This window comes from Bactrocera oleae, chromosome 4 (assembly GCF_042242935.1).
Source record: "Bactrocera oleae isolate idBacOlea1 chromosome 4, idBacOlea1, whole genome shotgun sequence".
NCBI classification, from domain to species: Eukaryota; Metazoa; Arthropoda; class Insecta; order Diptera; family Tephritidae; genus Bactrocera; species Bactrocera oleae.
Window position 1 is genome coordinate 7,601,157 of NC_091538.1, and position 26,662 is coordinate 7,627,818.

Here is a 26,662-nt window from a genome sequence, read left to right on the forward strand (position 1 = left end):
CACACCCCCAAATATTTAAAAAAAAGTGTAAGTTTGATACAAAGTTTGGAAAAACCGTAAATATTTCTTTGACTCAAAAAGTTGGGAGAGTAGATGATGTTCGGTTCCACCCCAACTTAATCCTACCTTACTCTTTCTTGTGTTAGCTCGTTTACTCTGCAATTTATCAGCTTATTTTTAGTACTTTTTGCCTAAAACTTTTAAATTTTAGACAGCAGCATACAAATTTAAAATTAGTTGCCTACTTTTCAGCGCCAATACAATTTTTTCGAAATGTGTATATAGATCAGACATATTCGGAATGGATTATTTTGAGTATTATTTGTTGACAACTTTTAAATTTTTGACAGCAGCATACAAATTTAAAATTAGTTGCCTACTTTTCAGCGCCAAGAAAAATTTTACAAATTGTATAAATCAGTTATATAGATAAATAAATATACAAATAATGAGAATAATTGAATTAAAAATAGCTTTACAAAGCTCCGTTCAAAAATCCCCGGCAACTGCGGAATTACAATTATTGGTGCAACTCGTTTACAGTTAAAGATTGATATCGCGCTATCAGCTCATCTCTAAATAATTACTATAATTTAAATCTCAATTGCAATTAATTTGAGTGCGATAAAAATCAAAGCGTATTCGTTTGTAGCGTTGCTACTGTTTGTGTTGTTGTTGGTGTTGCAGCTACCGACACACGGAGCAAAGTTTTAATCACGACCACACCGAGGCACATTTATCGGCAACCGGAATCAGTGTAATTAAATTATGAACGTCCTATTATATACAGTTAGCAAAGGCACACACACACACACACACACAAAATCATACAGTTTAATGCAGCATTGGCGCTTTCGGCCGATTCGCACGGAAGCGCGGCGTGGCAAGCGTTTGTGTCGAAATTGCGCTTACAAATGCGACTTTTAATTTTTATCCGACTCTTTATTGAGTTTGCATTTTTACTGCTGCCGCAGACAAAAGTGCAGTTGTTGGCGCAATCGCCGGCTGCTGGCTGCTGTTGGTGGTGGCGGCGGCGGCGACGGCGTCTGGCAAAAACAATATCGAATCAAAACTTTTCGCATATAAAAATGTGCAACGGCGTCGAAAGTTTTTCATTAGTGCAAAAAAGTTCTCACTTGTCAGCCAAACAGGGGGCAAAAACGCTTTGTATAGTGTAAACGCGGCAAACGAGTCGAGTGGCGGTTGCAATTGCCGTGGAATTTTTGCGAAATACAAATTTTACCGTTACTTTATTTTTGGCATTCCCATTTCCTTTGCTTCGCGCTGATATTGTGCAAGAGTCATAAAATAAATTCGCGTTTTTGCTCAGTGTATGGTTTTTTTTTTTAGGTTTTGTTTTTGTACAACTTGTTGAGTATGTATCAATTTGGTGCGCATGGAAAACACGCAACAACAACAGCAATAAGCGCGCTTGTGGTGCCTGCGGGCGGCGGTAAAGGAATGTCATCATTACCTGGTCTCACTTGGTTGGCGCTGCTGGCGGTGATTGTGGTGTTCGTGTTGCCACCTGGTGCTGTCACATCGGTAGAGTGAAAGCTAAATATAATTTTAGTATACCCTATTAGGTTACATTTATTTACTTACAGCGCGTTTTAAAGAGAAAACTCGAAATATTTATTTTAAAAATTATTAGACCGCATTTTTGCTCTTCTAAAGTGGATTTTTTTTTAAATTTCAAATAAAATTATATATTTCAAGTTTGGATTTCAACTAAAATGACAAAGCAGCGCCTCATTCGAGCAAAACCAAAAGTTATATTAGCCCTTAACTAATTTGAAGAAAATATCAAAAGTAACCAGTATTTCAGTAAATTTTTTGAATTTATAAAGCCGTTATGTGGGCGTATCTATTTCTAGGTTATGTATATTCAAAAAGAGCTTCAAAGATCGTACTCGGTATATTTCTAATAACTAAACCAAATTCTAGCATTTCTAAGGTGAATTTTCCAGAAAAGTAATACAAGTCTACATCGTCATTCCATCAAAGAATGTAAGGTAGCGCTTTATTCAAACGGAACTGAAAATTAAATATCATTTTCAAATCACCAATAAAAAAAAATATCAAAAGCGTACAATATCTCAGCAAAACCTTTGGGCTTAGAATATCGTAATATGGGCCATGAACGTAGTTGGTTCGTATTTCGAACTAATCTTCTCATCAGAGGATATAATATCCGAGGCATACATAGTTTTTTTAAGAAATGTTTAACTAAATGTTTGTATTGGTTTCTTTAAGATATTAAAAAAACACGTTCAAAGTGGGCGGAACCACGCCCTATACATATATATCTAAATTTTCATGTCACTGTTTTTGCATTACAGTTATAAGCATCATTTCCGAATTAAAATCATTTTGAAAAATAAACCAACGCAACAATTTTAAAATTACTGTTTAACCGATTTGGTTTTCTATATATTTATTCCGATCCTTATGCTCCTAATTTTAAAATAAATTCTGTCTCCACTTTCTCTCTCTCTCTCTCTCTCACTCAATTTCTCTCTTCAATTATTACTCTTTCTCTTTCCATCTATCTAACAGACACCAACCGCGCCCACTCGCAGTTTCGTGGAGGCCTGTCAAGTGAAACACAACATCACCATGGAGGAACTGGATGAATTTCCCACTGATCCCAGTCCGGAAGATATCGACATAAAATTCAAATGTTATGCCGATTGTCTACTAAATGGCATGGGCTTCATGGACTCAAATGGCAAATTGAATGCCAAATCATTGCATGAATGGGGCATTTTGAATGATGAAAGCTACGACAATATGCTTGAGTGTAAGGCCGCTAATGATATGGAGGATGATCCGTGCGAATATAGCTTCGGCATGATGTTATGCGCTCGTATGCTCGATTCGGTGGAGATGGACAACTACAGTGACGAAATGGACGATGCGGTGGTGGAAGAGCGTAAAAAGTGAGCGGCAGCTAGATTTATGGATCGCTGAGTAATAAGTCCATATCTCGATGGTATCTAAATTAGTGGCTAACTGAAAATTTTATAAATTCGGTATTTTCAATATGTTATCTAATTATATACTTGTTTCTGCGTAAAATAAATTCAAATAACTTTAGAGACAACAATAAAAAGCTTGGAACATATTTTAATAGTAGTAACCTCAAGAGACCAACTAAAGAAAACAATTGCAATAGAACGTGTACGTTGACATTGGATCTTGAGACAGCTTTAAGCTGTACACACCTGTAGCAGTTTGAAATGTTAAAGAAAACTACTGGTTTTAATCAGATAACATCAATAATGACAGTGAAGTAACTCAAAGCGTCATACAAAATTAAAAAAGTTAAGCAGAAGCATACAAGCAGAGCACTAGTTGTGTCCAATTTGTGATTACGAGTGAGTATCAAGTCTAACATCAAATGTTCTGTGTACTGAGATAAAATTGTGGCCAAAAAACTGAGAAAATTTTTACAAGTCGGTAACAGCTCCATCAATACTATAGTCTACTGAATAATTGATAGAAGACCTCTTAATAAGATTTTAAAAAAATTTACATCTTAAGTTAACTTTTCTTCTTCACCAATCAAAAATACTACTGTATATAATAAAGCCTTTTATTCGCTTAGCCTCTATCCTAGCTTTTTTAGTGGTCAAGAATGGCTCTGAGAGATTTATGAACCTCATATTTCAATCCAGGTTTCAAAAAACTCTACTGATTAAATTGATGAAGCAAAATATTTCAATATTTCGTTTTGAGTACCAAAAGTTGCAAAGTTAAATCAAAGTACTCAAAATGGGTTATTAATTTGAACATTTTAGCGGTAGTGAACTAGTTGAGGGTGCATATTAAATATTTTAGTTAAAGTCTTTTCTCTCGTTCACAGAACATTTTGCACTTCTTTTGTAAAGCAGGAAATAGCACAGACACAAACCATTGAGCATTCTCATTAGCCAGGAATTGTACCATTTTCGCCTCTTATCCAAAAATACGGAATTCTTAATTCAAAGTGAAGTTGACGCAATTAAAGAGGGATTTTAGATGGAATTATTTCAAATAATCATAGCATAAGCATTGAAAACTCTTTCCATGCAGTTTTAGTTTGGGTAGTATTTGTAAGCTTAATAATACTACTAACTGACTGATTTTGGAACCTAGCGTGCTCTGTGATGTCTGAATATTTACGTAAGCATTGAAAACTGTTTTCATAAAGGTTTAGTTCGAGTCAAGCCTAACTAACATATAACTTATGTTAAAAATGGGATTTGTCGAATTTGATGAGAGTTTATTTTGAACATATAGTTGCAGAGAGGGCTGAATTACAGAAAGGAGTTAGTTACAGTGCTGAGCAACAAAATGAAGACCGATTTCTACAAAATTTAAGAGCTAAAAAGAAGTTTGACGCATATTCTGTAAGAAATATTTATACATACACCTTTCCAAGAATTTCATAATTAAATTTGCCGCTCAAAACTTCACAGAATTTATGGAAAAAACAAACACACAACATTTTTGGTTGACCCGCTCAACATTAATTTATGTATTTCCGGTGATTTCATTGAGTTTGGACATTAATAAATCTTGTAAACATTAAATCAACATTGAATAACGAAACATAACACAAAAAAGAGCCAACATAAATGCCATAAGAGGCAGTCAATTGAAAAGCCTACGCTCATTAACAAGGACAAGTTATGCATACATATACCTCTATAAATATATAGATACATATTATATATGAGCATATATACATATATAAGGGTCACTGGTGACGCACCCACATAATACTGCATAATATGTCGAGCAAGATATGACTTTAGACGACTAAATACAAAAGCAAACAGCAACAGCAAAAGAACAAAGCAAAAGATGGAAAAAATTCTCATTATTATACAACAAAAACAATGAGAAAATCAACAGTGACCAGGAATGTCACATCAATCTAGAGAATATTGTAGACGCTTTGTTTAACAAGCGCCACCCCAGGCACCATAACGAAAGCACGCGCTTAAGCCGACAGAAAAAACTCCAAGCAGAGAAGAAGTGCGCAAAAAGTCTAAGGATTTAGAGCTAGCAAGCTGCAGCAAGTCGGGCACATAACAAGCGTCTAGCGGATGAGCGCTACATGACAGGAGAGCGCATGTTATGAACATGTGCGACGACAACAACTTATTTATGCGCTGTGTACTTAATCGGCTTAGCAGCTCGCCAGCAGCCGAACGCCTACACACATAACCTTACATAGGCATATGGTTGCAGTAGAGCCTGCCTGTAGTGGGCCAATGGACTTGACGTCTCCTGCCACTTGAGAGCATGGGGCTCATATGCTCATTTGGATTTTCAACGCATCGACGGCGCTGTGTCCATAGGAAAGCTGGCAGCAGTGCTTAGACAATCAGCTTTGATGTGCATAGTTGTTGGTTTTAATTTTTATACCCTGAACAGAATATGGAAACGTGTAAAGCCTAGACGGAAACAACGGAGACCTCATAAAGTGTATATATATGGTAAACGATTTGCGACGAGCAGAGTCGATTTCGCCTGTCTGTCTATTTGTACGCGAACTAGTTCCTCAGTTTTTTTTTTGAGATATCGGTCTGCAATTTTGCAAACGTTCTTTTCTCTTCGAGATTCACTGATATCGAACCACTATAGCATATAACTACCTTACAAACTGAACGATCAAAATCTCGTCCTTGTAAGGAAAACTTTTTTGTTTGACAAGATGTCTTCACGAAATTTGATAGGGCTTATTATACAAAGCAACCATACATACTCCAAATATTTTGTTCAGATCGGTTCACTATAGCACATAGCTGCCATACAAACTGACCAATCAGAATCAAGTGCTTGTATGCAAACTTTTTTACTTGTGAAGGTTCTTGTGACTTCGTTGCAACCGAAGTTAATGTTTGTCCATCCTTCATAATAGTTAGTAACTATATATATTGTTGCATAACCACGCACACATACACACATTCCAGCCATTTAAATACATGTTTATGCTGGCGGATTGACATCTAAGCTAATATGCGCAGGCAATTTTGTACTCTCTCTTTGCCTTTGTTTAGCTAACATCCAAGCGCTTTCAACTTTTTTTCTTTGTTCTTATATGTTGTGCGTCTTTTTGTGCAGCTTCTTGCTAGACTTACTTGCGTTGCTGTGTAGTTTTGTGGCTTAGCTGCGTTGACTTGTTCGCCCAATCGCTTTGTTGTTATTATTGTTGTTATGTATCTCATTACGTTTGCTTACCGAGAAACGGTGCGTCCATCAAAGCGCAAAAATCCAAGTTCAGTGTAATGATAGCAGTAACGGTAGCGTGGCGCTAGTGGCATTTAGCCATAATGAAGCATGCTTTCAGGCGCTTTTTTTCCTCAATAGCTACAGTTTGTGTGTTTCACAATTGTTTGTAGCATATTAAAGCGCGCTTAAGTTTGTTCACATAGATTGTACATTATAGTTGTTATTTTCACTATGTTTTGTTGCTGTTATTGTTATTGTATGCCCGCAAAGCCCACAGTGCTGTTTTTGGTTGGCAAAAGCAATGCGTAACTAGCATTTATGCATATATTACTATATTACTATGCATATATGTTTCACACACATGCACAAACACTAAATACACATAAAAAATTGTACGTGCCACTTTTTTATAACGTTTTCTATGTCGCTTACTCCCCGCTGCGTGCTTCAAGCGAGCAGCTAGCAATCTCATTATAGTTGCGTGCCGTCTGCATTGCGCCTTAAAGTATGCAAATGTGCTCGTTGACAGGGAAAACTAGTTTAATCTTACCTTATTTATTTATTTAACTAATTTTTTTTTTGTATTTTGCATGTTCCGCTCGTGCTCTTGTCACAGAATCGCTTTCGTATAGCAATTTTAGTTTTATTTTTATTAGCCATATCTGCGGTTGTGTATCTTTATAGGTATTTACACAAGCGTATGCACACATACAAAGACGTGAAGTGCCTACATGTGGTTAGTTGAATGTGCGTGTATATATATGCATATAATATATGTATATATTAATGTGTGTGTGTGTGTTTGAGCGCTTGTTGATGTTTGTAGTTTATCTTTTCGGCGCTGTGCCACTTGTCTGCAGCAGATTTTACGGTTTTAAATTGTTATTGCCATTACTGCGGTTAGCGGTTTTATGCTTGCTGCCATGTATGTGTGCCTGTACTAAAGTTACATATTTAGCCGCTAGTCGAGTGTTTTGCGGCTTTTTACAATATGCATTTAGGAGTTTGTATTTTTAAAAGCTTAATTGTGGCTAATGCCGTTTTGACGCTAAATGTGTTGTTAACATGAGCTTTGGTGAATTGATGTGTGGTCAATATATATCTACACATGCGATATCACGAAATTGAGCAAGTTAGCAATATATGATTACATTTACATAAGACTTTATATTTCGTAATTAATTCCACTTTGGAAAACATGTCATGCGCCAGCATAAAAGCTTTTAGTGAAATGTTTTTGATTAGAAATTATAGTTTAGATTCGGTTAAGAACAGCACACGACACAGAGCGAGCAGAAAATTGCCGCTATGATTGCCAAAAGTTAGTAATAGTAACAAGAATTTTAGATTTCATGCTTGTAAACAGAAAAATTTAGTATTTTATACTCCTTCTACTGCATCTGATTTGCACGCAGTGTTAGTTTATAGAGTAAGCTAGTGAGGGACCGTTACTAAGACTGCCAACTTATATTATTTTTTTTGGATTAAAAAACACCTAAACATGCATGGCCTGCCTCACTGGTGGCCAGCGGCCTCACTTAAGCAATAAAATACCCTCTTTTGCCTTGATACTAATTTTCTCAAATAATTTTATTTATTTTTAGCATTTTTATTGATAATTCTTCTTCTTTATAAACTTCTGTCCATATGTCTATTCTATTCTATTTTCGTATATGACCAAGTTTTCGCATTTTCACTATATAAGTGCCTCAAGGAAGATATTAGCGCCCCTAAAATTAGCCTCCATCATCATATATTTGTACTCTAACCACTTTAATAATGATATCAAAGTCCGCAAATCTTTACACGTTGATATAAAATATCATTTTCCAGGCAGCATTCTTTGGCAGGTATTCTATATGAATAAAATGTGTCTCCAAAGCTGGCAAAAGCTTTCTAAGCTCCGACTAGTTATCAAGAAAATAAAATAAGATCAAAAAGACGAATTTCCTTGTAACTTTTTCACAGCTATTCGAAGGTTGTATTTTATGAAGAAATCTCTCAAAAATATCTGGTGCAGCTGAGATATTTACCACTTCCAAAAGCCCCAACAGAACTGAATTGCCTAAACTTTCTAAATTTTGGTAGAAAAAACTGAAACACTGTTCATATAATATTAGCATAATACAACTCAATATCCATTATCTATTGTAGTACATTGTACCAATTTTACAGAAAGCTTATTAACTAAGGATCAGGTATATTGAATATAGACCACACCGGTTCATAATCGCACTAACTACAGAGAATTTGACTGCTATGTTATAGAACGGCATTTTTCTGCTTAAATGGCAAAATCATACAAATTTGGAAGGCCTAGAAACAATTCTCAATTATGACTTCTATTATTTCGATTTATTCAGGACGAATGCGAGAAAATTTTCGAGGTTTAGCGAAAAGCAGGTCTTACAAATCTCTCAAGCTTCTATAAAACAGCCAGCACACTGTTCAACGCTTAGCTTAGAAAACAGATATATATTATAAAGGGAAGTTTTAGGGTTTAGCAAAGAGAAGCTCATCAAAATCTTTCAAGGTCTTATGGAAGAGCCAGTTCAGAGCTTAGAGCTGAGCTTAGACATAAAATAACACAAACATGTAATTAAAGTGTCTGAAAATGTTTAAAGGAAAGGACAGTTACAAATTTTAGCGAAAAGAAGGTTATAAAAATATTTCAAGACCACATAGAAGAGCCTAAAACTTCATACACTTCAATGACTACCAAAAGCTTAGTGAAATAATTGGTCTCAGCTTTGTGCCTTTAAAAGTTAGTGTATAGAATCCAAAGCGCTTATTGACTACTTGGAAGGGTCATTAATACATAACCTCTAACATTTTAGTTTATAAATTTAATTTTATAATGTAAAAAGACTTTCACTTAAATATAAATGGGGTCCTATGTTTATTTTTGGAGCTACCACTTTTGTCTGCGAAATTACTTTTATTTTGCCTTATGCTTTAAAAGAACATTCCATGACAGTATTTCGCTGCCAAATTTACTGCAAATCACCGCCCACATTTGATATGCATGTATTTGTATTACACAAACACATATGCATATATTTATACATAGATAAAAGAAGCGCATAGCGAGCAAATTTCTAAGCCGCTTCGCTTATGCAAAGTAATATGCATGAATATGTCATGCTATGTCCCGACATAACAACAATAGAAGAATTCATGTTTTCAAGTCTTTCTTTTTTTTTGTTATTATGTGCTGCTGGATTTCTCGAGCGCCTAGCGCTAGACTTCCTGTCGCACTTAAGCACATTTTTTGCTAAACTCCTTTATTGTCATGGTTTTTCTTTTTGTTTAATTTTTTTCTTCCTTTTTTTGTGTCTTTTCTTTGTGGTCTTTTGTGCCTTGCACCACCTTCGATTGACCGAAATTGCTGCCGCTTTTGTTCATAACCTTGCTGCCACTCAGTGTTTTTTGGGGGCACTGCGTTAAGTAAGGGCGCATGTATAAGTGTGGTAAGTATATATGTATGTGTTAATGTGTGTATGCGTGTGTAAAAGCTGATTTGTGCTTAAAATAGTTTTTGCTTATTTTAATAACCTGAGCAGGGTATATTCAGTTGGCCAGGAAGTTTATAAGACGCAGAAGTAAACGTCGGAGACCTCTTAAAGTATATAAATTTATTGTATATATATAAATGATCAGTAAGACGAGTTGAGGCGATTAAGCCAGGTTCATCAGTTCATCTGTACATAAACGAACTAATGCCTCAGTTTTTGAAATATCACTCTGAAAATTCGCATAATTCCTGTCCACTCTAAGAAGCTGCTCATTTGTCGGAATCACCGATATCGAATTCTTGAATAGAAAATATTTTTATTTGACGAGATTTTCTCACGAAATTTTTCATAGGTTATTGTCCTAGACAACGCTACAATATTCGAGCATATTGTTGGCATCGGCCCACTATAACATATAGCTGCCATACAAACTGACCGTTCATAATGAAGTTCTTGTATGGAAATGTTTTTTATTTGACGAGATTTTCTCACGAAATTTTTCATAGGTTATTGTCCTAGACAATGCTACAATATTCGAGCATATTGTTGGGATCGCACCACTATAACATATAGCTGCCATACAAAGTGATCGCTCAAAATCAAGATAAAGCTCTTTTTATACAATTTTATGCTATAAAAAATTTATTTGTGAAGAGTGTTATAGCCTTGATAAGCCGCAGTTAACGAGTTTTCTTGTTTTTGTTTTATATTTTTGTGTTTGTTTAAAGGACATTGTGCTTATTTGCATTTCGGCTATATTAAAAGCTACAATTATTTGTGTGTATATTATAATATAATATATTTATATATATATATTGATATGTATGTAATTGCTTATGTATAGATATGTACAATATTTATACACATTTTTGTATTTATTCATTTCAAAGCTTTGCAAGCACATTTATCATATACTCAAGTAGACAAGCAGACGCATGCCAGCGCGCACACATATACGCAAACGCATGCAAACCAACTCAAAGCAACAAAAAATATTTATGTAGCCGCAATAAAACTGAAATGAAGTCAAGTACAGCCAAAGCAATGTAAAGAAATGCGACAAAGCACTTAGAACGAACCATAAACTCGATTGGTAAAGGATGAAAGTTAATTTTTTGCGTTGTCGCTTTTGTTATTATTTTTCAAAAATCTTCGTATTTTTTGCTGCTTCAGTGGTCGCTTTTGTCCATTTTTAGTCCAACATTTATGACATTTCGGCAGCCACTCGTGCGGCGCGCTTTACAAACGGCGTAACTTAGTAAAATATTTATATTGCTTAATATTTTCTGGAGTTTATGCTTTTATTTTTTGCTTTCACCACAACCAAAAAAGGGCTTAAGGCGCACGCCTACATGTAAAGTACACAATTTTCTGCTATTACTTGTATTCATTTACATTGTTTTTTTAAGCGCGCCCGCATTACCACGTTGTTTACTTAGCTTTTAGCCCGCGCTGAAACTTTCTCGGTAGCCTGCATAATTCAAAATAGATAAGCGCATACTTATAGCTTGATATGCATAAATATATATGCGGAAATATATAATATATAAACAACAATATATATAAGAGTTTATATATATATATATATATATATATATATATATATACTGCTATATTGAAGCTTTGCGCTCGTATTGCCAAGTGCGCGCCTAAAAGTATGCTTCCCTACGCCAGCAATTGTTGTCGTTTTGCGTTGTGAAGACTACGTAAAAAGGGTTGCTTGAATTTATTTTCGCCTTATTATCATTTTCATAAGATTAGTCAATTTTATTGCTAACCTTCCATGCGCCAACTTATCGTCCTTTCTTGCCTTAATGTCAACTTTTGTGTGAAATGTGCACTGTAAGTAGGGTTTGCGTTGGCTGTTGTAGTTCAGTTTTATTTTACAATCTTTTAGGCGGTCACGCTGAATGTGCACACATGCCACGTGTTATACCCAAAATAATATTTTTTTCTTGGTAAGTTTTCTTAAAAAATATTACTTAATTGAAAAGCAAGTGCAATGACCGCCCTGATTGACAATTAAGCAATATAAATTGACTGCAATATGAGTACGGTATGCAAGGATGGCTATCCTTAAGAGCCGAAAATGGAAATATAAATTTTAAATACAGCTAGCAATCTACCTAAAGTTTGCCTTAAGTATAATGGTGCTGCTTGAATGATATTTCGATATTTAAAGTTAGAAAATAAATTGTATTTAAACTTTAGAATCTGCGGAGGCTCAATTTTTAGTTTAAAGTTTCCAACATCAATTAAAAAGGTTTGGTAAAAGTTTGAAGGCTTTATTTGGTAGGAAAATCATTAGTGGTAGCGATCAAGTCTGCTCTTATTTCGCAACATTTCAAAATCTTGTGACTTTTAGCTGCTTTTTTCACCCTCCATCCTTCATTCCTTTGATGTTACAATCCTAATTTCTAAGGTTTCAGGGACTCAGACATTTCATTTTAACCAATGCACCTAAAAGTATGCTATTATTAAATGAAAGTAAAAGTAGAGACTCACAGAGTGACTTTTTAGCAAACTTTTTATGAGAATTTGATGTTCTGGTAATAATTTCCAAGCAGAATTTGACAAACCGATGCTTACAATTTTGCATTTTACCGAGCTTCGATTTGTTTTTGAGGACAGTTTTTTGCTATTAAGTGGTTATATCCACTTACAAATCAGAAAAAAAACGAGTTTTTTTGTTAATATTTTTTTTTTGAAAATGCAACTTACTTATTAAAAATTTATAAAGAATGCACTTTTACAGCATTTCATGTACTTAGATAATCGGTGACTCATTTTGAAAAATTTTTGATACCCTTGATACCGTAGCCGATCGACAGGAGAACCTTCGAAACAAGCTGTCTGCCAATGAGAAAGATTTTTTGTTTCAAAAAAATTCTAACGCAGAAAACAAAAAATAAAAGAAAATGTATAGATTAATACTGTAATGATCGAAGGACTAATCAAAATTTGATTTTTGACAAAATTACAGTAACAAAAAAAAGTAGATTTTTACACTATCTTTAAAAAATTGAGATTATTATCAAAAATCTTATTGCTTAGATCTTTACCTGAAAAATATATCTAAGAGGGTCGTATGAAAATTTCAAGTTGATTGCTCAAAGAAACTTTCCTCACCGTCTCGGAAATTTTTCGTTTCGAGAAAAAGTTTTGATAGCAGATTACACCAAGCTAAAAAATTCTCACAAATAAATATGTTCATAACTCCGAAAGTACATATTTGTCGGATCAGTTTCAAATGTGTGGTTAATATGTACATTTGATATATATGTTGGTATAAAAATCGATTTTTGAAATTCACAATTGGATATATTATCTCAAATAAGAAACAGCCAATAGTAAATTAACTGTATTTATGTGACTCTTCTCTTAATCTTGATTATTTATAATTACTACGTTTTAAGCTAAAATTGTTTTTAAAAAATACTTCAGTTTCCTTTCTGCAGCCATATCTTCAAACTTGGATTCTTATATCATCTACTACAGCCATAGACCGAGTTTTTGGTTTGGCGAGTGCCCGAGTGCTTCTTAAGTCGCTGATAGCCTAAAAAAACTGTAGATTATTGGTCCCTAATTAATTTTGTGGTTGATTGTCAACGAAATACTAAGGAGTAGCATGCCATATTAATATACTGTGACGAATAGCGGCCTCCAGTTATCATTTTAAAAACCATAAGAGCACACAAGCGCCTAGCAGAGTCTCAAGGGAGCAAAAGTAGAAGCTTATTAGAAATTGAAAGCATTATAATTTTTCGTTATATATGTAAAGTGACCTAAAAGTTTAAAATTTTTAACTCTAAAGTAAGCACAAATCCTTTTATAAAAATGAAAAAGCTTACACTCCCAGACACACAAAAAAAACTTTCACAGAAAGCCTGTTTTTCAGCATAATGCTTACGAAAAGTGTGTCAAAATATGCGCATACAACGCCAAGTGCAAGCGCTAAGCTTTTCTAAAATAGAAAAAAGAAAACGACATGCGACATGCTCATCGCTAAATGCACCAAATGGCGAACGGCATGCCACACATGTGTCGCGCATACGCCACGTACGCCCAGCGCTGGCTGCAAATGTAACCATATAAATGTATAGGTATGAATGTGTGTTTGCATATATGCATATACAAATTTATGTGTGCATGTGCCTTGCATTTATGCACTTTCAATATCTTGCCGCTTCTAACGGCACAGTGTCGCGCAGTTGCACACGCTACTCATGGCGGCAATGTGAAGAATGTGCAAAAAATGCCGGTGCAAATTCGCAAATGCAAGCGAATCAGCGCAAAACAAAATCTGCAACATGTTGGCACAATAACAACAACAATAGCAAAAAAAAAGAAATCTATTTACGTGCGCTTCAGCTCGCTTGGATTTTGCTGGCTTGTTGGTTCTAAAAGCTTTCACTGCTTGGCGGCATAAGTGGCATGTGATAGCGAGGGGGACTGCGATAGAAGTGCAAAACTTCTTCAACAGGCTCTCGAATTAGTGAGGTTGGGCGCAGCACATCGAAGACACAACTCCAGTTGACGCGCAATGGTTGGTGAGCTGGGTTTTTGCACGCTATTTTTTGTTGTTTTTTTTTCTAAGTTTCTCTTTATACCCTGAATAGGGTATATCAAGTTTGCCGCGTAGTTTGCAATAACCAAAAAAAAAAACACTGTAAAGTTTACATATAAATGATTAGTGTAACGGGCTAAGTCGACTTAGCCAAGTCTTTCGCGTGAACTATGCCCTCAGCTTTGCTGATATCGATCTAAAATTTAGCACACATACTTTTCTCTCCAAGAACCAGCTCATCTATCGGTACCGTCGATATCGAACCACTATAGCATATAGCTGCCATACAAAACACACAATCGGAATTAAGTTAAAAATCTTTTTATATATTTTTATGCTTTTATAAATGCGCCTGTGAGTGGTATTATAGCTTGCAGCCGATGTAAACGTTTTTTCTTGTTTGTTGTTTTTTTTCAAATTTTTTTTCGGGTCTAAAAGGGACTAAAGCCAATACTGCTAAAATATGTATGTGTGTGTAGATTTTCTCGCATATTAGTATGTTGCTGGCAAGCTTTTTGCGTCACAGACTCGTCTAACTGCTAGCTACATGCTTGTTTGTTATTTTTGTTGATTTTTTGTTGCTACGAATAGATGTCAATTTCGAATCCCGGCGCGCTTATGGCCGCTTCAGGTATGCACACTCTCTATGTAGTAGTTTAAAACGCTTGCTGGCGCACATATATTCATATATACACATACACACACTACTTTTTGCCTTTCGACTTCTTCGCTCTTGTTGTCGCAAATTTTCGGTTGATTTTTAGGGCTTTTGACTTATCAAAGTTTCCTTTTGCCTTCCACGAAACACAAACACACATACATGCATATATATACGTATCACTATAGCGTTCTGTTTACTTAGTTTCCGTTACGCAGTGGCTACCTTTTTGCGTGCCTTCATGGTGGTTTATATTTGACTTGATTCTAGTTGGCTTAGAAAGTTAGTTTGCAAAGGCAAAGAAATCCATCTAAGCCGCAGCAGCTTTCCATTTGTCAACAACTTTGTGGCTATGGCGCACAGCGTGGTAAATATATGTATAGATATGTAAATATGTATGTAAATAAATTAAACCTTTTTCATATACCTGTTTTTGGTCATTATATAGAGTTTACTCATGTGTCACTTCTAGCATGGACTTTATTTGTAATATACATATATATTGACATATATATATTAACATATATATAACATATATTGTGTGTGTGTATATATAACATGTATGTGCATGTATTTATGCATAAAAAGTAAATTTACCTTCCAAAAGATATCGAACTGAAAGTAAACATAAGCAAAATGAAACAAAAAGTGAGTACTCAAATCAACAAGTAGAAATGTAAGTGAAAAAAAGGTTTATAATATCAACTAAATCATATAAAATGTGGGCGTAAAACATAATAGAAAGTCATAAAAAAAGTAAAAGTAAACAAAAAAGAGAACGGTTGCCACTCGTTGAGTGATGTGTTTAAGCTAGATGTTTAAACACTTAAAAACTAATGTATTTTGGAATTAGAAGTCAGCATAGACTTAAAATTTAGTTTATGTGAAATAATAATTTTTAAATGAAAATATTTTTCTTTAATTACAATATAATTAAATTATAATAAAAACAAATTTAACATACTTATAATGTTTTTTGTACCGTGAATCTCAGATCTGAAATTTTGCACCCATCCTTTTCTCAACAAGAAGCGGCTCGTTTGTCCGAACGTTCGTTTGTCGATACTGTACGACCAGACTATTCTTATGAATATGGGTGTAATACTACAACTATGCCTACTTTACATATATTTCCAATGAATGTTATCAAAATAAAACTTTGAGCGAAAAGTTTATATAAAGTATGTGATCTATCGTCCAAAAATAGCCGAAATCGGCTCACAACTTTTCAAGATCCCAGTTAACAAATATGTGGATCTTAGAGCCTATAGCTCATTTCTAACCAAAAATATCGGTCAATCTGTGAGATATCTTTATAAAAGTCAGAAAGCATATTTTTCTGCAACTAATATGTCGTGATACCAAAAAAGCTTAACATCGGTTCAATACTGCACCTAGCATGCATATACCACATAGCAAGATTTTCAAACTTCCGTTTGAATTTATACCGTATATACTGGTCAATAAGCGAGATATCTTTAAGAAATTAAAAAATAGTCTCGCTCTCATAACAGTGTGTCCCTGTATCAAAAATTGTTGAAATCAGGCACTAATATTAATTAAGTTGATTTTAATATATATATCGTAATGAAAGTTTTTAAAAGTCTTCCATTTAACAATGTTTTATAACATATATTTTAAAGCCAAGGAATAGTTTTATAAAGCAAAACAAAATTCAGTACATATTTATACTCATAAATTAAATAAAATTCTAGTTAAAAAAATATACAAATTAATAAAAGTTAAAAAATTAAATTAGCGAAAACTTGCCCAAAAATCGCCAATAACTTAAAATATGCTAAAATAGTTTACCATACCACTAACTCCAACTCTAAACAGTCTTCAATCGAACGCATATTGCCTGCAAAAGTCTAAGCGCCTCAAGGTCTGCTGCAATTTAACAAAAGTATGTCAACATATTTTAATTTTCGAAGGTCGAAAATAGCGCTACCAACACACAGTAACATGCCTATATTTTTGTAAGTAAAAAAAAATATAAAAACAGCTTAGTCTAGGCCTGGTAAATTTATATTGAACGCCTCTTTTTAATATTTTTTTGTTATTAAACGAAAAAAGTGCTGAAAATACAGCAGTTGTGAGAAACATAAGATGTTTATGGCAAAACTTTTTAATTGTAAAACAACATAAAACGCACGCGCACACACTATTCGGAAGCCATAGATAAAACTTTCTAAAGTTTTTGCTGCTTTTTTTTTGGTTTTTTATACCCTGACTACCCTTATACCAAGCACTTGTATGGAAAGTTTTGTCATTTGACGAGATATCTTTAAGAAATTTGGCATGCATTATACTTTGAAGCAATAATGTAATATACGAGGAAATTGTTTAGCTCGCACTACTATAGCATATAGCTGTCATACAAACTGACCGCTCAAAATAAAGTTAAAGCTATTTTTATGCGCCTTTATGCTATAAAAATGCACCTGTGAAGGGTATTATAGCTGCGGTGCAACCGAAGTTAACGGTTTTTCTTGTTTTGTGTTTTTATTTTTATTTTTTTTGTTGGTTTGCATGTTTCAGCTCTGAGCGCCGCTGCTCTATTGATAACTTTAAAATTTTTCATGCTATTTTTTTTATTGTTGTCATTCCTATTAACCATTTATTACTTGAAAGTTTAATTTGTCAAATTGTGCAGAAAGATTTGGTTTGTACGACAAAGACGCTTGTTGTTGTTTACGCAGGATAATCATGCTGAAACTGTACTTATCTGAGTTGTTGGTGTCGAACATTTTGCTAATGTGGCACTTTTGCTTGGACATTTGAGTGCCGATTATATTGATGGCGACGTCATATCTTACAGCTTGCTGTTACACACAAAAAAAAAATACAAAAATAACAATAAAATAATAATAAATACTTAAAAAGAGCAGCGCTGCGCAGCGTCTATCTGTCAAATGTAGTCAACAGTGGAGAGCTTAACGGCATAATGTTATGCTAAGCGGGAGGAAGAGGCGAGTGGACTGTTTTTTTATTTTTTTTTTTTGTATTTCCCACGTTTTTCTTCTACAACAATAACAAAAAGTGTGCTGTCGAAACTTGTGTGCGCTGAGCTTTGGTTCAATTGTGACGCGACATGTTGCATAAGCTGCAAGGATGTGCGTGTGCACCTAAAGTAAGGCGGCGCAAAACCAACCTGTAGACAGAGGCTGCATAAAATATTTATGTTTGTAGATTTTATGCAAACTTATTGAGCTTCTTGCGCCAGCGTAACACAGCAGGCATATGTTGCGTAATGAAATCGAGCAACGCGCGACAGCTTTCTATTATAGTTGCGCGAGTTGCGTGGGCAGCAGCGAATGATTTGTTTTCACTTTTTTGTTTTCTGTTTGCTTTGTTTTTGATTTCATGAATTGCCCAAGTAGCGTAATAAAGTGTAAAAAATTTCAGTTTCAAGTTCAAAACTTCCGACAAACTTTCGCCACAGCCACAGCGCTGAATGCGCACCATCAACGCGCCACGGCGCTCATGCATGCGAGCGCGCGTATCGCTGGCAACAATTCGCAAAAGTAGCTTTATAGTAAATTGCAAAAACAACAACAAATAAACAATAATACAAGCAGCGACACTGAGGAAATGCGCAACTTTTGGCTGGCGCTTTTTTTGGCTGACGAAATACTTTTGTTGTAAAAAAAATTTTGTTGTTGTAATTTTTTTTTCGCTTTTAGTTTTGCCAAGTTTTACGATACTCTTGCTGGAAATAATTTTTTTCCGGATATTTTTATAGTTTGCGGCAAGTTTGACCAAGCTCTTATGTTCTTCTAACCTTTCTCGGCGCTGCTTGTTGTTGCGGTGCCTTCTTAACAGTTTTGTATTCTTTTTTGTTTTTTTTTTTTGATTTGAAGCAATTTTGCGTCAGGGCGGTAGTTGTTGTAGTTTTGCTTTTGTTGCATTTTTGTAGTATTTTAGTTGTTGTAGCTGGTTTTCTTGCTATTCCATTTTATAACGGTAGTTCAAACATTTTTTTGTTATTGTTAATTTTTTGTTATTGTTGCTGTATTTGTACTATTATATTGTTGTTGTATTTTTGTTATTTAATTTTTGTTGTTTTTCCTATCCTAGTTTTATTTTTTGTGTGTTCGTGCTTTCGTCGCCACTTGAAAATTTCTTGCCACCGCTGTCTCAAGCTGTGCATTCGCTAGCTCTCGGTTTTTGCTTCGATATTTTGTGCGATTTTCGTTCATCACTCACCTCACTCCAGTCGCAGCGCAGCGTTTTTATTAATTTGCTATACATTAACTCCCAACACGTGCGCACTAAAAAGTTTGACGTGCCCCGAAGAATACTTAATCCTGTCGCCCGTTTGCGCTCTGCTTCACAATTTTGTTGTAATCTTCTCCTTTTTTTGTTTTGTTTTTTTTTTTTTGCATTGCCATCGCTCTTTATTACCAAACTTTATTGTAGTTGTTTCAAATTTTCTTTGCACTTTTCAATCAATAGCGCTTTTGACCGCTTTCAGTTGGTTAATTTTCGCTTGACTAACTGATTTCGGCGCAATGGTAGCGTTACGGATTTGTTGTACGAAAGATTTTAAAACTTTGCAAGAGTTTTGCATAGACTTTGAAGTGTATACTATTTACGGCGCTCTCACTCCTTTACACACTAGCTTAAGCAATTATGGCTTTTAACTTTTTTATATGCCTTTCGTTTTGCTTTTACTTTCTCATATTCCATTTTTAATCGCCTCGCCTTTTAGTTCGCAGCTCAGCTTCACACTCTGGCGCGGCAGCTACTAAATTTTGCATAATCTAACCTAATCACTATAGCACCCACCTGCGCCCAGCACTCCCACTCGTGCCCCAACTTCCGCCAAATTTCACTTTCGACATTTTATTTTCGATATTTTTTATTCTCTCGCTCTCCACTCAACATATGTATATCCACCCGCTGAGCGTAGCTCCGCTTGCTGCCATTTATATATTTAGTCCATAGATCCATTTTGTGTGCTTTGAATTTGAATTTATTTTAGCCAAAAACTTTTCTTCTGCAACAACTCTCACTGTCTCTATGTGTGTCTATGTCAGCGTTTGCTAGCCCAGGCATTACTCACGGCACTCCCCACTCCTACTCACTCCTACTCACTACTTCACTTTACGCTCTTTTGCGGTTTTCTCTGCGCTTTTTTTTTCGTCATTTAACAAAAGCTGAAACTCTTCGCAGCTCTTCGATTCGTAGCTGGTTGCATAACAGCCGCATAGTTTCAAGGATTTTCTTCTGTTTGCTATCTTGTTCCCATGCTCCCTGTCTTTTCGCTATAATTGCGCTTCACTCTCAACGTATATGTTTGTTGTATGTGTTCGCTCCCCCGCCACACACTTGAGTCTATCTAGGTTTAGTTTGTGTAACCGCCAATTAAAATGAGTTGATGACTTTAACTTGTTGGGCAAATTACACTCTGCCATATGTTGTAGTGAACTTTCTTCGTCCGCCCGCATATAAGTTTTATGAAAACGCTCTCTAAATTGCATTTCGAAAACACAATCAGTGGGAAGTGTGGCGACGCTGGTTGGTTTGGTAGTGATGGAGCCGGCGTCTAATTGCGGTTAAGTGTCCGAAAATGGGTGCATATTTACTCTAATTTCTTTAAATTGGAATTATTGACTAGCCGAAATATTGTAATAATCCGGAGCCGAAGTACTAATCGATAGTTCAGTGAGTTATGGAAGAAGTTTGCTTCTAATAGGAAAATCACCTCGGTAGCCGAAGTTCCAATTGAACCGCTGGCAACAATTTTGATTGATTTTTAGTATTGCTCAAAACCTATATATATATCAGTTCTACAGAAGCCCACAAAGGGTAATATAAAGTTCTAATTAGACAAATTTTTTTTCCAAATAAGTAGTTACACTTACTCCATCCTTACTGCTAATTATCCAATCTAAAAAATATAATAAAAATAATGCTTAATTTTCCACTCACCATTTTCTTCTTCGATGTTGCGTGTCATTGTCGATGGGCTGGTGCGTGCACGTGACGACTGCGTGCAATGGCTGGCGAGTATGCAAGCTAGAACAATGCAGAGTGACCAAGAGGGTGCGGAGACTTGCGTGGACATTTTGGCAGTTATGAAATTTGGATAGCGTAGAATTGAAGTTTATGTTAGTTGTTGCTTTATTTATTTGCTTTTTTAGTTTAATAAAGTGTAATTGCACGATTTGACTGATTTGCTGGTTTTCTAAAGTTTTCATATATTTTTTTGCAATTTTTAATAGCAGTACAACATAAGTAGTAGAGTATTATGATAAAAATGTATGGTTTATGACTTTTTGGGATTTCCGCATGTCACGCTTGCACAATATTTTATGCAACAATTTGTGGCTGCGCATTTTATTTCGATTCTCACACAAAATCTTTTAACGTTATGCGTTAATCTTTTTCACATTTTCACAATTTTATTTTATTGTTATATGTATGCATGTTTCTTTTTCACAATACGAAAATTCACACTTCTTAAAACCGCACGAGCTCTTGCGCATGATCGACAGCATCCGGTTTAAAACATCTGTTTGTATTCAGGTGTTTTATGTTTTTATTATTGACGTGTGGAAAGAGCTGCAAGTAGAGAAAATAATAAATTTTTATTGTAAAAAATATACTGGTGGAGTGGTATGGTTAACATATATATATAAATATATTTATAAATATATATAATATAAATAAAAAATAAAAAATATATAAATATATTTATTTATAATTATATTTGCTTTTATAAATAAATAAATAAAGTATAGAAATAGAGATTTTGCTTTTTATACTAGCAAAATATGTGCAGAGTGTCATAAAAGCATTTTAAGCAGTAAGTATTAGTAACTCTGTATGTGTTTACTAGTAGGTGTCTTAACATTTGATAAATAATAAATTTATTTAAAATTTTGTTTATAGAAAATCTGCATTAAAAATATCAGGATTACGAATTCGTTCACAGAAAAAAAAAATTTCTAAAGATTTTCTAGATTTTTTATTCATTTGTGAGATCTATGTATGTAAATTTGAAACCAGTGTTGCCGTATGGATACATTTCGATGCAAATAAATAGTTTTTGAAGTATGTTTGCTAATTACTTCAACTTTTTACTTGCTACAGTTTTGAATATCGTTGTAGTTATAACTATTTTGGGAACTCATTTGCGTATTTTGTTCATTTTTTGAAAACTTTTTGAACAATGAAGGGCTTAACCAAAAGTTTGAATGCTTTATTGAGGGAAGATGTTAATTTCTAAAACTCAATAATTATACTGGAGTTTATGTACTGAGCTATGTTAATAAAAACAAATAAATTTAAGTGTGTTTCTCGAGTAGCGATAGTACAGAACTTATATATTTTCGAAAAGTATGGAAAATAGTTAATAATATTGGACTGCAAATATATGATTTTTTATATATAAAAGGCTTTATATACAACTAAGAATTCTTATAGATATTCACTTAAATATATCAAAAATTCAAAATTTTAGTAGAAACTTTTAAAAATAAACATAAAAAATTAATAATATAGCCATTTAATATTTTTGTACAATAATTTTAAAATAGTTTTATGCTTCTAATTCAAATATACCCGATAGGGCTACAACTATATTTGCATTTTTACATACGAAAATTGGGAAAATTTTAAGTTAAGTTTTGAATAAAAATAATTTTTTTGGTTGCTAAGGTAACACTATTGGCATTGAATTGAGACTTTCTTAGAAAAAATTTCATGAAATTCAGATATTTTGGTTGCAAGAAACTATGTCGCAGCTAAAAAAGAATTAGTAATATCGAAAAAAAGAGTTGATTATACTTTTTTTAATAAATATAATAAAATTTTAATTTGAAACAAACCAAAAAATAAAGAAAATATTAAAATAAAAAAATCATGCGCCTTAAAGCGTTAATTGCCATGGAAATTTGCGCCTCAAAAGCACACATATTACATCAAGGCACCAGTGCTTACAAAACTGTCAATGATCACAGAAAAGTATGCTACATTTAAATAAAATTAATCAACAAGATTAGCAGTTTAGCTCTCATTTTCATGCTACATGTTGCCAAGTGATTTCTCTTTCGAATTTTTTATTCTAACTTATTTTCAAAACAATATTTCACATATTTTACAGCACTTTCCAAAAAGTGCGCAAATTTATTTGGAATACGATGCTAAACAAAAATAATACTAAATTACTAATTTTTATACCATGAATATAATATATTAAGTTTGCCACGATGTTTGTTAAAAGCAAAAGAAAACGTTGGAGACCCTAGATGACGAACTGAGTTGAATTTTCTATCTCTGTCTGTCTGTCGTTCTGGCCGTCTGTATATACGCGAGCTATTCCTTCAGTTTTTGACATATCAATCTGAAATTTTGCACACGTCCGTTTCTAACAAAGAAGCTGCTCATTTTCGGGAACCGTCGGATATCGGACCACTATAGCTTATAGCTGCCATACAAACTGATCGATCAAAATCAGAATTAAGTTCTTTTTATACCATTTTATGCTATAAAAAGTGCACCTGTGAATGGTATGATATACAGCCCAAGTTAACGTTCTTGTTTTATAATACGAAGAGATATACATTCAAATATTTTTTTTTAATATAAAAATAAATTGCATACTTTTGGAATTGCATAACAGTTTTAGAGCTTCGGTAATACATTTTAGTGCGCATAGGTTATCATTTGCTAAATATTACCATTTCTTACTATATTATGAAAATATCAAATTTGGAAAAAGCTCGTTTGTGACCCACTTTTGAAGCATTATTATATATATTTTATAAAAAAATTAAAAAGAAAGCAAACGGCTTTTCGAAAAGCTTTAAATTGAGTTTTTGAATATTTCTGGTAGGAAAACATGTAAATTTATACAAGTACTAAAATATGTGTAAAAATAACTAAATTCATAGGAGTTCGTTGCCTTTGTCTCTACCAAACTCCAAATAGTAAAAAATTGCTTGAAAACTCACATGTACAAAACTAAAAGTAAACCGGAAATCGGAAACAGGCGACTGACAATTTTATTTATATACATAGCTGTGACTAAATGTGGTTTTTATGATAAACAAGCGTAGCAAAAGCGGCGTCTGAAACTATATTTATAAAATGTATACCATGCATCTGCTAGTAAAAACACCCTGTAAGAAAAGCAACGGAACTATTTAAATATCTAAAAAAATTATTTTTAGGACATATTTGTGTTTACTTTATAATTTAACAACACAAATGCACTGTGTTAGTTTTTGACGATGGTTATCGTACAAATTTTAGTACTGAGAAGCATTTAATAATTTTAAAGCATATAATTGCCACTTAAAATAACAAATATTAATAATGAAAATTACAATTTCGTTTAGGTATTAGTGCCTAATACACTTAAAATTATTTCAAACATATTCCAAAACAAATCTAACGGTTTTAAAAATTATTTTCCAAACTTCGCACTGCTTTAAAAGTAAATATTTTATACTTGTTATAAAAATATAGACGTCATTTTGGTGTATAAAAATATTTGCATGTCAACTTTGACAAAATTTCCTACTGGCCACATGTGCCCAGTAATAGCGACAGTCATGCTATAAAATTTAGTGCGTCCAACTAGCAATTTATCTGTAGTGGTAGCCCATTTTTGCGTATGATAAATTGCTTTTCATTTGTGTAAATACATATAGACATACATACATAACATACATACATACCATACATACATACATTTACATATATCTACAAACTGTATTTACTTTAGCACATACTTTTTAAGCACACTGTTCTTTACTGTTTTTTCAATACAACGGCTTCATTTACTATTGTACAGTTATTTATCTTTATTGAATGTGTCGATGTTTTTCAAAGCGCTTCTATTGAAATTGTATGTTTGTTCATTGTTTTTGTATTTGTAAACTTTTTTCATCATTTTATCTACTTTCAATCTTTGAAAAACTCTAAAAGCATTATCTCCAGCATGCCTCAACGAGTGTATGTGCAACATTTTTTGAGGTTATGTCATGGAAAACATTACTATCAGTACTGACAGTGATGCCCGACAAAAATATTACTTAAAAAAAAGTTTAAAAGATAAAGTTTGATACAATATAATATAAGCTAAATTAATTTTTTTCAAGAAAAACTCAAAAATTCAGAGAATTTCTGATTGGTATAGACATTTTTCAAAATGTTTTAAACCTTAAATTTTTCTAATCAAATTTTAATAGCGGAATTTTTAAATCTAATTATAATAAAATAAAAATATAATAATTTTCGGTATGAGCTTTACACTGTTCACAGCAAATTCCATATCAGACCTACTACAGGCTCACCTCCCTTAACAGCCAAACCGAAATTCTCACTGACAGTTTAAAAAAAGTGGCACAATGCTGAAAATAGTAACACAAAACCACGCATTGAACAGTCGGTGACATTCTCATTTCATATCTTTTTATCGCTTATTATCTCTCGTATTGTGCTGTGGCCGCCAAAAGCTGTTTTTACAGCGTATTTTGATACTTTTGCACGCTTGCGATAAAAAATTTAGTTTTTTTCTGCTGCCACAGATATAAATTTATTTATGACACAATCATTTATTTGGCATCTGACCATTTCAACTAGCTCAAATGTACTTACCACCAACGCACACTTATAAAGAATTTATTTATGATTGAGCATGAAATGTTGGTGTGGACCCTGTAGGAAATTAAGCTAGGTGCTTGAATAAGTTTTTGTTGCAAATTAGCTTTGTATATAAATGTTTCAATAGAGAAAAATAATAAATGGGAACTAGAAAAATATTTTGGACATTTATTGTATTGCGATAATTTTCTGTTGAATTTCGTTCGCAAATACAACCCCGTAAACTATTAGATTGAGCGCCTGGTGATTTTTAAACGAAAATATGGATTTTTATGTATATAAAAAGAACAATTGAAAATATAAGTTAATTATAACAAAAAAAAATTATTACAATTAAAAATTTTTTTAAAATTATAAAAATCATTAATTATAATTAAAAAAAAAAAATTATTTAATTGAAATTAAACAAACAAATTTTAATTTAATTGAAATTAAAAAAACAAAATTTAAAAATGAATTTAAAATGTTTTACACGCAAACTTCAAAATATTTTTTAAACATTTTTTTCCCAGTATAAATTTTTCACAACAAATTTAACAAACCTTTCCAACTAAAATTGTATTTCTAGTTTAATTCACATAAATGCACCACAATTTCGCTATTGGTAAATAAATATATACTTTTTTAAATCATGTGCGAATTTATTCGTTTTTTGCTTGCATGTTTCCCCATATCTATGTCAATGTGTCTGGCCACTCACTTTATACATCTCTGCACATTTTCACAACGCTGGCTAGTTTCAGCGATTTTTTTATCGGTAGGGTGAAATTTGCTTTAATGTGTTAATCCACTGTGATTTCATTGACAGCACAGTTATTATACAAAGAAATAAATGTAGTGCAAAATAAATGCGTGAAAAAGCAAACCGGAGCAGGTACAATTCAATAACAGTATAATTGATACTATATATATACGAAAGTCGACAAATGAAAATATAAATGTAAATACTCACTATTTAAAAAAATATATGTATGGCATCATTTGGTCCTCCAATTAGTCTTTTGGCCTGGTTGCCATCTTACTTAAACTCATAAATATATTTGATGTAAAAAGAGATGATTATTACGAGTCATAACC

At 33.4% G+C, this 26,662-nt stretch overlaps 2 protein-coding genes across 7 annotated transcripts in view; one reads left to right on the forward strand and one right to left on the reverse strand.

Moving 5' to 3' along the window:
• Positions 1-26,662, reverse strand: part of side-VIII (sidestep VIII) — a 212,520-nt gene that overhangs the window by 174,696 nt on the left and 11,162 nt on the right. For 5 of the 6 annotated variants that reach the window (XM_036374847.2, XM_036374848.2, XM_036374844.2 and 2 more), the window contains exons 2-3: positions 20,903-21,535; positions 15,563-15,580 (exon numbers count right to left, since the gene is read on the reverse strand). In XM_036374847.2, coding sequence (XP_036230740.1) covers positions 15,563-15,580; positions 20,903-21,038 — 154 coding nt within the window. In that variant the 5' untranslated portion in view covers positions 21,039-21,535. The remainder of the gene's footprint in view (positions 1-15,562; positions 15,581-20,902; positions 21,536-26,662) is intronic. The other variant, XM_036374846.2, reaches the window with a different exon arrangement.
• LOC106618204 (Odorant-binding protein 57c) lies at positions 1,105-3,115 on the forward strand. Its single transcript, XM_014235849.3, has 2 exons — positions 1,105-1,545; positions 2,560-3,115. Exons 1-2 carry the CDS (start codon positions 1,378-1,380, stop codon positions 2,944-2,946), a joined length of 555 nt encoding a protein of 184 aa, XP_014091324.2. The 5' UTR covers positions 1,105-1,377; the 3' UTR covers positions 2,947-3,115.

Coding starts and splice junctions, on each gene's coding strand:
- LOC106618204 (XM_014235849.3), top strand. CDS start 1,378: ATGTATCAATTTGGTGCGCATGGAAAACACGCAACAACAACAGCAATA. Junction 1,546..2,559: donor CACCTGGTGCTGTCACATCG/GTAGAGTGAAAG, acceptor TCTATCTAACAG/ACACCAACCGCGCCCACTCG.